The following is a 16,470-nucleotide window of genomic DNA, read 5'->3' on the forward strand; positions in this document are numbered from 1 at the left end:
ACAACCACGAAGCGTAAATGAAAAAAAGACCAAAATATCTTGGAAACAAATTACCTAAGCATGCCAATTGTAGTTAATTTAGCATTTTTGGAATGATTGTGAGGGTTGCCAGCTTTCATTAAAGCTGTCAGGACAATCAATCATTACGCTACGTTCCCAAATAGTACGTAGCCTGTAATTGGACAATAATATTGGCCTCTAAAGGCGGCTTCCTTATTAGCTTTACACTTCAATGACATACCGATATCTCGCATGCTGTACGTATCCTATCAAGCCTAATATTAATCAGTTCAATTCGTTCTAGCAGCCCTCTTACGCTGCACCAAATGTTTTGCGTTTTGCACTTCAGAGGGCGCTTTGCTACTCAACCTCTAACAAGGAAAGGGCCGATTGGGCCGATTCCTTTACATTGAATTGCAATTTGTTTGTGTTGTTTTTGGCTAATTATATGAAAATTTTATGTATAACTAGTGACCCGGGTCACATAATGTCCAGAAAAGAAATTGCGTTCAATGCAGGACACTAGTAGTTTATTTATGCAATCTACCTTGCCTCTTCTCGTTTTTTTCAGCTGTCTGACGTTGTAAGGGCCCATGTGTCTAAGACATGGATTCCATGTCTAAGACTGGGCCCTTGTGCACTTAGAGTCGGGAACTTGCTAGTAGAAAAGTCGGCATTTCGTCGAGCTTTCTCCTCTCAGCTTTAATTCCAGCTTTTAATAACTATTGAATAACAACAAACCTGAGGCCATATTTTCACTTCGAAAACTGTTCTTATTTCATTAAGAAAGCAGACTATCGCGCTTTGTAACACAGTACAAATCAGTTTCTCGATCGTCTTTCAATCTCGCATTTGAGCTGAAATCCCATGCAGAGAAATAACATTCAAAACAAACAATGAACATCTAATATCGTAGAGCGGTGAATGGACTTGGGCGAAAAAGGTGATTAGGCCGGATGGGCAGGAGGATATGGATTAACAAGCCAAGAAGATGGGTAGGAAGCTTTTGAAGATGGGCAATACTTGGGCGAGGATGGGGTGGCGAAACGAGTAATTTCAGATTTAATACATCGACAAATGGAGCTTCAAGGAGCAAAGGCCATAGGGAAAGGGTTGGTTGAAAGCCGGGGACAAGTTAAAACAACGTGGGGGTTTATTGCATTCGATGATTTTTTGAACACCACGATTTGGTTGAGAGGGGGCACGGAATATCTTTTCTTTGTTTCTGTACAATATCAGTTCCATTGATTCACTGTGGATGTTGAACTTAAATCGACTGAAAACTTAAATCTAGAGCAAAAAATCAGAGGGAAACAACGAAGCGAAAAAATGTAAGGAGTTAGCTTTGAACTTGATTTAAGATCGAGGGATGTTGTCAGCTGTCGAGGCAAGATGGCGTCCGGAGAGAGAGAAAATATCCGAACTGGCGCCGGCGCCGGGAAATTCAAGCTTGGGAGACTTGAGGGNGGAGGGGGAGGGGGATTACTGGTTGTGTGTTGGGTGTCAACACCCTGAAGAACAGTGATTGGATGGTGGTAGGATCGTAAGGCGGATATCTGAATGTATCTTCGGAAGAATTGATCGTTCCTGGACAGGAATCCAAATCTCAGGAGCGTAAGAGGAAGATGGTCTTGAACCTTGATTCTGAGTCAGACTCCAAATGTTCAGCTCGTTACAGAAGGATTCCGTTCGCTTAAAGCTTCTTCTTGATCGAGTCAGGAATGCCAGGAGCTGGAACGTAAATTGTATTGTGAATGTCTATTTTTCAGTTGGGAGGTGAAGGAATGGGACGCCCACATGAACAATGAACATAGTAAGCGTTAAGGATGACCAATAACAAGTGCTTTATCAAGACGACGGGGTGCTTTGTTCACAATACATTAAAAAATGCCTGTTATTGGCAAATTATACATCAAATAGCACTCTCCCGTATATCAAAGTCTTGCAGTTTCCCCTATTATAAAACTCCAAGTCGTCAAAAACGGCTGTTCCGTTGTGACAGGATCGTCCCATCTATCAATAGTTACAGAGAAATTGCAAGCAATTAAAAAAACATAATACGTTCCCTTTTAATGGAGCCTTTCTAACTGTTTTATGTGATACCGTTCCTTGTTTTACTAGTATTTCAAAGAAACCAATTCCTCAATTTAATCAAATTAACGTCAAAATTTATTAGTTTGTTTTTAATATGGAATGCCTTAAGCCCCGACTACTTCGTATCACTGTCGGAACTTAAAAGTTCTCGAAATGTGGAGTTTCAAACACCTTGGAGTGATTGATTTGTCTGCAAGAGACTCAAGTTGAACAATATACGTTGGATTTTGGATTGCGATGTCCTTGTGAAAACTTCCCAATATCACATCTACGTCACTTCACTCGACTATTTCTTGATCGGTTTTGAAAATACTATGTCATGATTGGAAGGAATTGAATAAATTTTTCAAGACCTACGTGCTTTTAACTATGAGATATTAATTGCCCCTCAATGAATTCACCTTTCAGTATTCATGAATTATTCACATTTTCAATATTTTTCTGTTTGTCGATTAGCTTAGTCAACTAGTCAAGCTAATCTTATCATTTATTGTTTTTTTTTTACTTTTCTGAAGGCAGCTCTCTTTCTCGAACTGCCCTCTGTTGGTGGGTGTCTCAATCACATTTTTTGAAATTTCAGTCATTTAATCACTTAATGACACAACGCGTGTTTCTTCTTAATCATACTCATTATTCGGGAAAAAGCCCCTAGGATAATCTAACAAAACAGTAAGTGACTAGTCTAAGCTCGTGGGAGGAGGAACGGCATGGAATGCAGAAGAAGCTCGTGCATCCATCTGTCATCTTTTTGGTCGATTTTCAATTACGAAGTTAAGCCAATAATCCGTAGTTCAAAGTATCTTTTGAATGAGATAGCGTAAGCAATTGGGACAATGGGACTCATTACCTGGATCTAATCCCTATCTTTAATCTTTTTATTTATTATTCATACTCTCCCCACCAAGTTGTCATGGCCATCCGCGTGATATGATGAAACTCTATTCATGCTACGTTACGATCTAACGTTTTATCACAATGATGGGAGATCAAACAATCACTCTAGTTCATTTAAAGTATCAGGCATATTGCGATACATCAGCCCCGGTACAAATGATGAGTTGATCCCTTATGAAGACTTAGAACTACGCTGACCTTCATTTAATGCGATACAATTTGAATCAGAGATCTGGCTGCATGCATACAAATATTGAAATGATCAAACCAAAGTAGGGAACATGCAAGACAAGAAGCCAAATACAATACAATATATACAGCCATGGTATGGTGATTAAAGAACTTGACAAACATCCATCATTGGCATACAATGAAATGGGGGTACTTGAAAAAATAGGCGTACTCACTCGGCATAATGGCAGTTATCAGTCTAAACAGAGTGCAAATAGTCAAAAGAGATGCTCGCCCAAATCCAATTCCACAAACAGTGCTGTGTCAGAAGTACACGGTAGTAGAAGTAGTGATAATAGTAGTAGTAGTAGCAGTAATGCATCGTCTCCCGAGTCTAGTCCGAGTGGTGATTTCTGAATTTCTGTTTCTGTTTCTCAGGCAACCCCCAAAGTTCGACTGAAACAAAAATCAAATCAGTCTGGGGTCCAATTGAAGACTGATCAACGCTCAGAGTAAAAATGAATGACCATAAATGTAATTTACAAAAACCCGGTGTGTTTTATCAAACTTATTCGCAACTCACCTGCACACTAGAAGTTATGGGGTTGAGATTGGGCATCACTAGCAACCGATTAACACAGAGTAAGTAGGTATCTCAAGGGGGAGTACATTGGGAACAATGTGGGCGAGTCCTTGAGTAATTTGAAATTAAGACCGACGTTTCTTTCCTCGACGGACGGACGCCATGTATCAAGGATTTGGAGGAGGATTAATACAAACTTGACATGTTAGCCAGACACCAAATCAATTTTGGAACAAGGATGGATGACGAAATCCAGATATTAAAACACGACAAACGGTTGAAAACCACAAAACTTTATTGGTTGTTACATTAGCATTTTCTTCTTGTTGTTGTTGTAGTAGTAGTAGGAATAGCAATAGCAATAGTAGCAGAAACAATGAATTGTATCCATTTCTCATCGTTGTGGTGGTACAAGGATAGTAATATTGGGAGATGTGATATTAAGGATAATGAAGGAGATGATAAGGAGAAACAACAGACAAAAATCAGTTCAAAACGGCAGATTTTGTCAAGAATCATCAGCTTTGAATACCGCTTGGCACATATTGAACAAACGAAAAAAGATCTCGCTCGAAAAGGAAACAATAAGCGAATCATAGGATGACTTCAGAACTGTGACCACGGAAAATTGGGGGGCAAAGGGGAATTGAATTCATTTGTTTCTTATTTTTCAAGTTGGGTTCAAAACAACTTGGGGTGGCCTTTATAAATCAAGGCCACTGGTGATTCAATTTCTGCGGAGGGGGCATTGCTTGTGTTCTAAAAAAAACATTATTGGATCTAAGGAAGAATCCTCCAAACGATTGGTTTTGCACTTCTCATCGGAAGTGTCTTCATTTAGTGCGTAGAGTAGAGGAAAGTAGTACGGTATTGTATTTATCATATGAATGTGAGGAGAATCGTGTAAAAATCCTAAATGCGCGAAGAGTTCGATTGTTGTAATAATGGCTAATAACAGTTCCTTCCTTTCTTTCTGTTTTTGTTCGTTCTTTGAGGTCGAGGAGAGGTTTGTTCGCTAACTTTTACCGTGCCAAAATGCTCAATTCGTGAAGATACCATCCGTACCCATACGCCACAAACACGGCAAGAATGGCAAATAACTCTCCCCATTTGATTTTCAATCCGCGCTTACCGTCCGTGTAGTTTCGAGCAACGAACTTTAACAACTCATCCAGAAGTATGACGGGAAGAGAGAACTTCATCACAGTGATCCATTGTTCGAAGGACAGCGGGGTGATTTGGAACACGGTCTGAAAAAGAACAGAAAAGAGGATCGTATATGATTAAGGTCAACCCGCAGAACGAGAAAGAGCGATGAGTGGCGAACTTACGGCTAAAACGTCGACGTAGAGGATCATGAAGTGAAGAGAGAACGACAGGGCCATGGCGGCCAACAAGATGGGGTTGATCCACGGAGGCATCACCATGAGAGATTGATTTTCTGACAACGAGTTGATTGCGTTAGCCATCTCAATGGTGACCAGAATGGACAGGGCCATGGTCATGGGCTCGGGGGCTTGGAAAATGTCGCAAGAGATGCCCTTGAACTTTTCGGGCTCAACCGTGCATTGCATGAAATGTGAAAGTTGATAGTAGGACATTTGAGGGCCGGTGGGATCCATCAAGAACCAATACGCAGCTCCACCCACGGTGGCGATACCAACGTACAGACCAATGGCCATGTAACGGAAGAACAACCAGGGAGTGATGAGCGTTTCTTCGGAGGATCGAGGAGGCTTGGTCATGATATCCAAATCCGGGGGATTGAAACCCAGAGCCGTGGCGGGCAGACCATCAGTCACCAGGTTGACCCAGAGAAGTTGTACGGGGATGAGAGCTTCGGGCAGACCGAGAGCGGCAGTCAAGAAAATGGAGACGACCTCACCGATGTTGGAAGAGATCAAGTAGCGGATGAATTGTTTCATGTTGTTATAAATAGCACGGCCTTCCTCAACAGCAGCCACGATGGAGGCAAAGTTGTCGTCAGCCAAGACCATCTCGGATGCGGATTTGGCCACAGCCGTTCCAGATCCCATGGCGATGCCGATTTCGGCCTTCTTCAAAGCGGGAGCGTCGTTCACACCATCTCCAGTCATGGCGGACACCTCTTTCATGGATTGGAGATACTCGATAATCTTGGACTTGTGGAAAGGTTCGACACGGGCAAACATCTTGGCTTTGGAGACGGCTTTGCGTTGTTCGGGAATAGAGAGGGCATCAAATTCCCGGCCAGAGAAAGCCAGGCCTTCGGTGTTCTCGTCTTCGCCAAAGATTCCAATTCTTCGGCAAATGGCCTCAGCGGTGTTCTTGTTATCGCCAGTGATCATGATGACACGGATTCCGGCTTCGCGACAAAGTTGAATAGACGGAGTCACTTCCATTCTTGGAGGGTCCAACATGCCGACCACACCCACGAAAGTGAGGTTGACTTCATAGCGCACAAACTTGGTGGCATCGGCCATATCCATGTCCTTGGGATTAACCGGGTTATCACCGGTGGCGAGGGCCAAGCACCGAAGAGTGTCGCGACCAGTTCCATAAGCCACAGCCCGCTCCATGATCTTGTGTCGGATCTCACGTGTCATTTCTCGCTTCTCAGTGCCCACACGGTAATGTGAGCAACGGTCCAAAACACCCTCGGGAGCTCCTTTGACGAAGAGCTTGGATCCAGATCCAATTCGGGTAGGCTTCTTGGGGGTGCAATATGAGGACATGGACTTGCGATCTCGGGAGAACTCCAGGGTGAATTCCTTGTTCCATTTGCTTTCCATGTCCTTTCGAACAGCCTTGGCCGAATCGAGACGACCTCCGGATTTGGACACGCCATAGGGGTTGATCTTCTCGGCCAAAACGATCAGAGCAGTTTCAGTGGCTTCTCCCACCTTTTCAAAGGCGTTCTTGTAGTCGTTGAAGTCAATGGCCGAGTCGTTACACATGATGGAAATCGTGCTCAGTTCCTCGAGGGACACAAAGTCTTGACCCTTCACCTTGCGGCCGCTTTGGAAGATCTCGCCGATGGGTTCATATGTGGAGCCAGAAATCTCGAACTCCTCAAAGTTGCTCTCACTCTTGAAGGCGAACATCTTGCACACGGACATCATGTTGGTGGTCAATGTTCCAGTCTTGTCAGAGCAGATGACTGAAGTACAACCCAGAGTCTCCACCGAGGGCAAAGATCGGACAATAGCGTTCTTCTTGGCCATTCGTCGAGTTCCCAAAGCCAAACATGTGGTGATGACAGCGGGCAAACCTTCGGGGATGGCGGCCACAGCCAAAGCCACGGCGATCTTGAAGTAGTAGATGGCTCCCTTCATCCAGGATCCACCATGAGCAGGGTCGTTGAAATGTCCAATGTTGATGGCCCACACGGCAATGCAGATCAGAGTGATCACCTTCGACAATTGCTCGCCGAATTCGTCCAACTTTTGTTGCAGAGGAGTTCTGATCTCTTCCGTCTGAGTCATTTCAGTGCGGATACGACCAATGGCGGTGTTTAAGCCGGTGCCAATCACGATGCCAACAGCTTTTCCGGCAGCCACGTTGGTTCCCGAAAACACAAGGTTCTTCTTGTCCTGGTTGACGGACTTAGGGTCGGGGACGGGCTCGTTGTGTTTGATGACGGACACGGATTCTCCAGTGAGGATGGACTGATCAATTCTTAAGGTGGTCGAGAGGATATTGATGAGGCGAAGATCAGCGGGAGCCTTGTCGCCCACTAAAAATGAATATTAAAAAAAAAAGATGTGAAACATCATGCAAGTCGACGACTGGGCCATAATTATGGATGTTACCCGAGATCTCGACAATGTCTCCGGGCACGATGTCACGGGCACGGATCTTCTGGACGCCATCTTTGTCGGAGCGGATGACCTTGCCCATTTCGGGTTCATATTCTTTGAGCGCTTCAATGGCCGATTCGGCATTTCGTTCCTACAAATCAAGATCGATTTCAATCATCATGGTCGACTAAGGTGTTAGGCCTCATCGATTGGCAATGGCAACGGGCTCCGCTTCATTCGCAGACACTCTTCGAGCCCCCCAAGATGAGTGGAGGCAAAGAAAAATGATCGGGCTTGTCAAAATATATAATTTCGACGAGCTCTGCGTTTATCCTTTCTACAAATCTGTTGGCTCCTCAATTTTGACAAGGCGGAGAAAGGTAAACGAAATGGAAATAAGAGAGAGCAGGCCACTGGGATCAAGCGAAAATCCCTGGTCATTTTGTCCCACATTTGGCCGGGTGCCAAAAAAGTTCAAGCATTCAAGAATCCTCGAATCGACCCACCCCATCAAACTGACCCTATCCAGCCAATAACGGCACAATCGACTCACCTGCCACACCCCCACAATCGCATTGGCGATCAAGATGAGCAAAATCACGAAAGGCTCCACAAAGGCCGTGATACTGTCCTCGTCATCTTCAAAGAAGGCTAACACCTAAAAAAAGAACGCGTTCAATCCCCGTGAATTGAAAGATCAAACGAACCAAGGTGTCTATCCCACTTACGAATGAAATAATGGCGGCGAGAAGCAAGATTTTGACTAGAAGATCATCGAACTGTTCCAGGATTAACCGCCAAATGGATTTGCCTTCTTCGGCCGGCAATTCTACAATGGAAATCAGATCCCACCTTCAAACCCTGGTTCCAATCCAAAGAATCCCGAATGCTGGCTGGTGACTCTTACCATTGTGTCCGTATTTCTCGAGATTTTGGTCCACTTGTTCCTTGGACAAACCTCGATCGACTTTGACTTGAAATCGCTCACAGCACTCCTCCCAGGAGCACATAAACGCGTCCTCCATGATCGATCAAGGCAGGGATCAAGTCCACCTTCAGCACGCACAGCACAACCAACGACCACAACGACGACAACGACGAGGAAAAGGATGCACCACAAGGGCCCCTCAAGACCAAAACCCGATCAGGTTCAACCAACCACCTGCCTGCGGGAATCAATCAATCACTCTGAAAACAAACAAAATGCCATCTTAGTTCAGTTCCAATCATCATGACTGATCATTGTGAGGCGCCCATGGGACCTCGTGTCCTAATCAACTCAGCCCAGCTCGGGCCCAAAAGTTGGTTCTAGCCCAGCTCGACGTTGAGTAGTAGCCATCACAGACTTTCATCACAAATTTCCATACATTACCTGGGCCCAGGGGAATAAAAGGGGCGGGATGCGACCCGATGGGTGTGGATCAATGGGGCGGTAGGGGGGGTGGAGGCACCAGGGGGTAGAGGAAACACGCACTTGAACACGCACAACTTCCACTAAGTCCACTGCTACCACAACTACGACAACGGCGACTCAGGCTCACCTACTTGACTTTTCCTAGCAGAGGCCCAGCACGCACACGTTCACTCTCTAGGCCGAACGCCGGCCCGACCAGGCCAGAGCTCATCGAGTAGGACACTGCTATTCTTAGGACGGGGGTCGCGTATCCACTTCCACTTCCACGCCAGCCCCAAAATGGCCTGATGTTGATTCTCCCTTTTAGGCTTTAGGCATGTTCAGCCAGCGTGTCATCAAATTGAGAAGCTATTGGACGACTATAAGTCTTGGGATTGTGATATGGCATGTATTAGAAAAGCTAGTGGTCAATTGGTTTGAGCTATTTTATGAGTATACTGCTCGTTAAAGGGGAAAATGTGACTGCGTCAGTGGCCTGCTACCCTCGTTTTTCGTCACCCTAATGGACAACACGAATGGAAACAGCTGGAACAGCCGGCGAGCCGGCCCGTCGACGTCACTTCTCGTTCTGGCCTGAGACGGGGTCCGGTCGATGGAAAATCTCTGGCTTTAAAAACCGGTGAGATGACGTTCGGAACTGGCCGGCTTGCCCTCAAATGAGCGGCAGTAGGGTGCGGGTCGGCTGCCCGAGCGTGCCCGAGGCATAAGGGAAGACGAGAAGACGGGCAGAAGGGGGAATTGAGGCACTGAGCTGACAAATGTGGAGAACGCTGATTGGTGTCCAAAGTACGGGATGAACCAATCATAAGCCAGACCGTAGCGAAATTTCAAGAACCGGGAACAATCAAACCGAGAGGGATTTCATCAGCATAAACACTAGACAAGCATGCATCATGGCTCCGAGGATCGATGGCGTTCTCGTGATGGGCTGGGCCGGACTGCGAACCACTAAAGTATGGACGGGAATGCTATGTAGGGTCTGGAATTGACTTTTGGCAAGCGAGCGAATGGTTTACGTTTTCCTGCCAAAGTCACTAACCACTGAATCAAAAGTTATGCTACCTCCCAATGCAGGGCACAGCATGAACTGGCCTAGAGCTCTGCTTGTACTTCATTACTGACTTAGTTAGTTAATTTTTTGTAGTGCTACCATGGACATTTAAGAGCATTTATGCCACGGCTTTCCTTCGACTCTAGGTTTGGACATTGTTTTGAACTAAGACAGTAGTAAGAAAAGCAGACTTCCAGATTTTGCATGAAATAGCCAGTGAAAGTATATGCATAAACATCAAATCAGAATGCAGGGAAGGACACTTAGTAATAGTATTTTAATCCACCCATTGGACAAACAATCATCAGGCATTGATGAAAAGTGGATGGGTTGTGTTTGCTAGTACGTTTCAAAAATGCATACTCATACATTACATTCATACAGTCTCATAAAAAAAATGCAATTCGTTGAGCTGATCCCGAAATGTGACTTCAAGACCTTAGCATCCCCGTCCATGTTCCAGTGGTTCACGGTTAGGCCCGTGTGATGAAACAGTTAATGTCATGTGTGGGATTGTCGTGTAACTTCAAATAAGAAGTACTTTTTATGATAAATAAATAATAAACGATTGGCAGGATACCACAACTGGTTTGTCACAGATAATGCAGTTTAAGGATTAGAGGAGACCGATTCACGTTGGTCGAACCATTGGCAATGGCTGACAAAAAATTCGCACCAAAATATCGTTCATTTGATGCAAACGAATCATAAAGTAGACTATTATGGTCAAATACTGAGCAGACAATAATCAATTGTTTTCTTTTTGTTACGGACGATTGTTTTGTAATGCTTCGAATGGCAAGCATTGTTCTATGCCAATAATATGTTTGAACTCCATTATTTCAATTTTTTTCTGTGCATTTGAACTGAACCACCAACAAATTCAGGACACGTTCATGTTTGACTGTTAGTTGGTTGCGTCAGCTTTTTCTCTTACAGAACATTCATGCTATGAAACCGTTCAAGAAGGTACGAGCCAACAAAGAACCCAAATCACGAACATAGTCCTTCCTAGAAAATGGAAAATTTGAACTTTTTGTGAATATTTAAACAAAAATGCTTCTATTCTTTGTATCGTTTTTACAAAGGCTTCCCCAAGTTTGTATCTATTTTCAAAAAAAAATAAAAATATTGTGTCTGTACTGCCTGCTCTCATCCTCTTCATTTTTTTCATGTGCACTGAAACAATTCCAGTCAAATTCACCGTGAACTCACTCTCTAGTCAACTATTTTATTGCTTTTAACACTATTGACATGCTTCTTTTATGCATCTTACAGTCTATATAAAGTTTATACAGCATCTTTCCTTAATATTTTTACGCCATCACATGACTACGAGTCGCAATAAAGATATTATTATTATTAGTACTATTTAATAATCATGAAAACATCGGTCAACGGATGTTTTTCTAAATACAGTGATGAGTATTTTTACACGGTATCATCGTCATTTCATTTTTTAAAAACAGTGCTGTTTTCTTTTCGACCATGATTTTGGTTCATAAAGCTATATTTTTGCTGACATGCATCCAATATATACAGCTTTTACATCTAGGACGAAAGAGTGCAGATTATTGGTTCACCGGAAAGCTACTCCAGTTAAAGATTACAGCCCATAAATGTAAATGAAGTTAAAATCATCTTAACTTCAAATTTGCTAAAAATGCTGAGATTTGTTTCCTCAGATTTCGTCCAGCATTTGAAACAACAAATAGTGCCAGTTGTGTGTAAATGAAGAAATTTTGCCAAATGTAAGCTCAAACGATATTTCGAAAGAAACCCGAATATTTGTTTTCCGTTCAATTTTTGACCAAAGCAGAATACCAATTGCATGCACTTAAAAGATATTTTAAAAGAGGAGGGAAGTTTTAAAAAGAATTAAAAAAACCAATGACGTTTAATTCACACAATATTGTCTTTTAGTGTTTGACAAAAAAAAGCTTTGTACGTAAATGTGATTAGAAATATTCCGCACACTATATTGTGAGCCATTTAGAGAAAAAGCAATTTGGCGTGCTCTTAAACCCTTCACATTTTTGCCACTGATAACTGCACTTGCAATTAATCGTGAAAGCACTAAATTTATTTCCTTCATTTTTTTTTTTTTATCTTCTCACCAAACAATTATTACAAAGCCTTTAAAAGATGTGTTCGAGAATTATGCAAGGTTCCCAAGAAAACGTAGCTGAAAGAGCATTTTTGTCTGTTTTGTAACCTTAGTTGCAGTTTTATTCTTGAAAACGCTCCAAACAATTGCAAAATATCACAATTTGCATTTATTTTTAGCGCAACTATCTAAATATTTGTCCCCATAAAAGCAAAACTTGATTTCACTCTACGTATTTACTCATTGCAAATGGCCAAAAAGAACAAAATATTGGAATGATCACTTCAACATTTCAAGCCCCTAATAGCCCAGATGGAACAATTTATCCGCATTCAATTCAGATGAAATTACTTTTGTAAATAATAAAAAAATAGATTTTTGCAATTTAAGAATTGGGCCAAATTGATTTTGAACTCATTTAATTGAGCCTAGTTTTTCATAATGTTTATGTCAGATATGGGGGGGAGCCTTTATAAATTAGCAAAGACCCGTGGCTCTTGGTGTAGAGCCCTCGATTACTAGTTTTTGAAGGTATACCCCTTGCAATAAGCAGAAAGCACCCCAAACCCATGCGTTTAAAACGTGCATCCTTACCACAAATGAAATATAAAAAATGCATGTTTTCACTTCGTGTATCAAATCCATGATCGTATTAGTATTTGTACTTTGCTCATTCGCAGTTTTATTGTCTATCCATTTACTTTTCATTTCTTCCACGTAGACCAGTGGGTCAATCTAGTTCATCCAAGTTCGTTATCATGTAACACTGCTAAAGCTAGTTCCATACATTTGTATTAACTGCCTTGTCACTACTGACGTTACAACGTTTATATAATTCAAATGCGACGAATACAAAGTTCCGAGCAATGACCAAGAGCAACTAACCACTTCTATTGTTGACGAACGTGCAAATAGGCTTTCTTTTCGTACTAATCGATATGGAAAGATAGATATTGTACGTAGAGTGTGTACGCAGATATGAACGAATTTATAATCTCGAGTGTCCAGTCTCAGCTCAGGACAAAACTAGTTCTTGTTTCTCATGTTCATTGTCAATAATTCACGAGGGCATGTGGTTGAAACAGATCAGATGTACTCTATCAAATTATTCTTTTTATTTTTGGATACGAGAACGTGATGATAAGAATTGCCGTTTCCCTTACAGTAAGTTCACGTCAAATTCACAAATTGAAGCTATCATAGACTGCATAGTCACTGAGTAAAACAAGTCTTACACTTCTCTACCACTAGAGGAGTTGATCCTCTGATCCCTCGGTCCGAATTCAACCAGTAGCACTCGATTATTTAAGCAATTCCACGTCTTAAAAACAATCACTTCCTTCTCGCACCGCTCACCGATCTACACAGGAATACATTTCTCTCACTGAGTGAGCTCTCTGTCCATCCCTCGCAGAAAGATCGACGAGACCCCGGTTAATTTCCCGACAATGAGGTCCAGTTCTTCTTTCCTGCCTGTTGGAAAGAGTAAGAGACGGGTACACTTGAGCGCGATTTTATTCAAAGCGCATAACAGGGAAACAATGCCGGACACCAAATTGCGCTCTCGAATTGTTGATAAGAAGACACTTATGAAACCTCAGTTTGAATGTCTAACAGGAGAACGAAACATGATATCGAGCAAGCATGGCCGAAGGTGAACAGTAATAATTCTTGGTTATGTAGAAATGAGGCATCTACTTTTGTAAAAAAAACCTTTTGGGCAATCATTGCTTTCAAAGCATTTAGGGACAACTTGAATACAATGGAAAATGCAAAGTTTAAGGTTGGTTCCTGAAGGTAAATGGCATCTGATTCGAGTTCCCAAAATGACTCACAATTAACATAATTAAAAAGACCTTTCTAATCAACCTTGAACAGGTTTTGAACAATCCCCAATTATGTTACGGTCATGAGCTCCCATAAAACCAGGCTCACGTGTGTGAATTCATTTACACAACGATGATCATCTTCGGCTCTTTGGCCTAGTGGCCTCTCATCTAGAGAGTCATTCACTGCGCGGCCTCCGCGGTCCAGCTTGAATGCACTTGGAGACATCTCGGTCCGTTCAACAGGCCGTGGTAGTTCGGTTGGGTAGCACCTCTTGCAGCACAGGGGCAGAAGCCTCGGAAACTTGACTCACTTGGGCTCGAGTGGCCGTTGCCAAGAAAACTCTTCCCCAGGAACCGGCAATTGCTGCTGATCCCAATGTTGGCACAAAGAGGTCCAGAAATTTGCATAATCAGCAAAATTAACGGCCAAGATCAAAAAGCTCAGGCTTGATATCGTGACGTTCCACGAATGATATACCAGACTTAGGGATAATTGGAATCTTGGATATATGCCCATGTGACTTTTTCATGCCAGAGAAAAACATTTCATGGATATGCTCATATATGGTAGGACAACTCTTCTAACATGGAAACACATTCTACCTGGGCAAAGGGTGGCAAATTTTCAACATCTTTGCACTCCTCGCCTAAACGTGTTCCCTCTCCGGAACAAAATACCACCTATGTCAGACTGCTCAAGTCACTCGATAATGGACCAGAGAAAAGTAACGATGAGCGTTTTTCAAAACTCTTCCCACTAAAAAATAACATTGGGTATGATTTCCAAATTAGTGTGTTGGGTTTTCTAGTTGCTAAGGTCCATCGGTCATTCATTCAAAGTGCTCATGTACATTTAACTCTTATTATTATTAATTAACATGATGTGTGACAATTCTATACTGGGTGAGTTGGTTTGTTCACTTTGACCACGTCGAACATGAAAACGAACATTCCCGGACATTATCATAGGAGTTTCACTATTTACATTTACCTAAGCGCATTAAAATGATATTCTACCCAAACTTATGTATAAAAAATAATGCAGGAAAGTCGAACTGTAAGTGCCCGCTCACCACTTGCCTTCCACGGCAATATCTCTAAACACTAACGAAAGAAAAAAATATCCACAATAGGAAAATGTGTGAGATTATTTTCTCCTAATCATCGTTTGAAACGCTGCAACCATTTGTCTCACATCCTCAGAGGTTCGGTTAAAAAAATGCTGTTCCATTTATCATGAATCATATGGGGGCTGTATGATGATGCATACTGTGTTCGTTGGAAAGATGTACCAATCAATGGACACTCGCCCAACTGAACATTGTGTCCATCCCAGATCCAGCAAATAGAGGTGAGAGAGGCAGGCAGCGTCTTGCTCTTCAGATGAGAACAAAAAAAAAAATGAACATTTGTTCCGGGATAGTGAGATACCGAGCAAGAATCCGTAATGATCAAGTTCTTGTTCTTCCTCTCCTCGTTCTAGTTCGATCCGCGTGTTCTTCTTCTTCTACTACTACTACTACTACTAGTACTATGGGAGAGGAGCAAAATCTTGCCAAGGTTTGCTGACAAAAAGCAGGTATACAACTCATGTCCGAACTTAATGTTCTTCTGGTGCATGAAATTGAAGTTAGGAACACGAAGTACGTTCCAAGGCAAGAGGAAGACAGCCATTTCAAACGTGTACCTTCGGCAATGGATTGTTAATGGTCAATGATCAAATGGAAAAACTAGGCGAGACATCGCTAATATCATGATCTGACATTATCGCCCATTGGGATCACCCCTAAGCTCAACAAGTCGCGAGCTTTAAAAGAGACGAACGATTTTCTCGCGTGGATTTCGATGAAAGGATTAACTCTGCAGACTATTTACTTAGAAGTCCAGTCTGCTGGAGACGAATGGGCTAAAAATGATGAAGTCAAACCAGACCTTGGGGCAATCACAAATAAACTGATGGCCTTGAGGATCTCCCCTTTCTTTTTCGATCGTCTCCACAGAATATGTATAGTAGGTCCGACCGCTTTGACGTCATAGTAGTCCGTAACCTTTAAAGGTTCCTCTTGTCTTCGAAAAGATCGTTCGACATCTTCCACTGAACATGAAACAATGAAGTCGGCAGGGACATCAACGCTGCAGTCCCACGAGGGCAAATGTGCTCCATGGATTTGGAACCCATAAGCTCGTTAATGCTTTCCTTCAGAATCCACGACGGACTTGAGCATGAAGGCCAAATTCCTCTCACGACGACTCCTTTCTTTCTTGAACAAGACCACTCAGACACACTTAATTCACTCTCTGGGATTGTTTGTCGCTCATCATGTTCAATGAACTTGTACTTGTTGCGTAACCCTGATAGAAGAGGATCGAACGTTTACCGATCCCTCTCATTAAGATCAGTTAGCCGACGAATCAACACGAAGTGCCAAGACTCCCATGCTGGATGGAGAGATCTTGCGTACAAGCATGCTGTCAAGCCCTGAACAAATAAACGCTTCTCGCACCTACTCTATGAACAAGTAGGTTTGTATCCTTAGGTGAATCCTGG

At 42.7% G+C, this 16,470-nt stretch overlaps 1 protein-coding gene across 4 annotated transcripts; it reads right to left on the bottom strand.

Moving 5' to 3' along the window:
• Window positions 1-752: 752 nt before the first annotated feature.
• LOC131887266 (calcium-transporting ATPase sarcoplasmic/endoplasmic reticulum type-like) lies at window positions 753-13,474 on the bottom strand. 4 transcript variants are annotated; one of them, XR_009374020.1, is made up of 9 exons: window positions 13,329-13,474; window positions 8,429-8,709; window positions 8,250-8,350; window positions 8,075-8,179; window positions 7,534-7,672; window positions 5,074-7,457; window positions 4,875-4,992; window positions 3,396-3,615; window positions 753-1,731 (listed from the first exon to the last, which is right to left on the bottom strand). XR_009374020.1 is itself a non-coding variant. In XM_059235822.1 (8 exons), exons 2-8 carry the CDS (start codon window positions 8,544-8,546, stop codon window positions 1,694-1,696), a joined length of 3,003 nt encoding a protein of 1,000 aa, XP_059091805.1. In that variant the 5' UTR covers window positions 8,547-8,709; window positions 13,329-13,474; the 3' UTR covers window positions 753-1,693. The 4 variants fall into 4 exon arrangements, 3 of the variants coding, with proteins under 3 accessions (XP_059091805.1, XP_059091803.1, XP_059091804.1); XM_059235822.1 differs by lacking the exon at window positions 3,396-3,615; XM_059235820.1 differs by lacking the exons at window positions 753-1,731; window positions 3,396-3,615 and having other exon boundaries at window positions 4,020-4,992; window positions 13,329-13,472.
• Window positions 13,475-16,470: the final 2,996 nt, after the last annotated feature.

The sequence above is a fragment of the Tigriopus californicus genome, chromosome 9, assembly GCF_007210705.1.
Source record: "Tigriopus californicus strain San Diego chromosome 9, Tcal_SD_v2.1, whole genome shotgun sequence".
NCBI lineage: Eukaryota > Metazoa > Arthropoda > Copepoda > Harpacticoida > Harpacticidae > Tigriopus > Tigriopus californicus.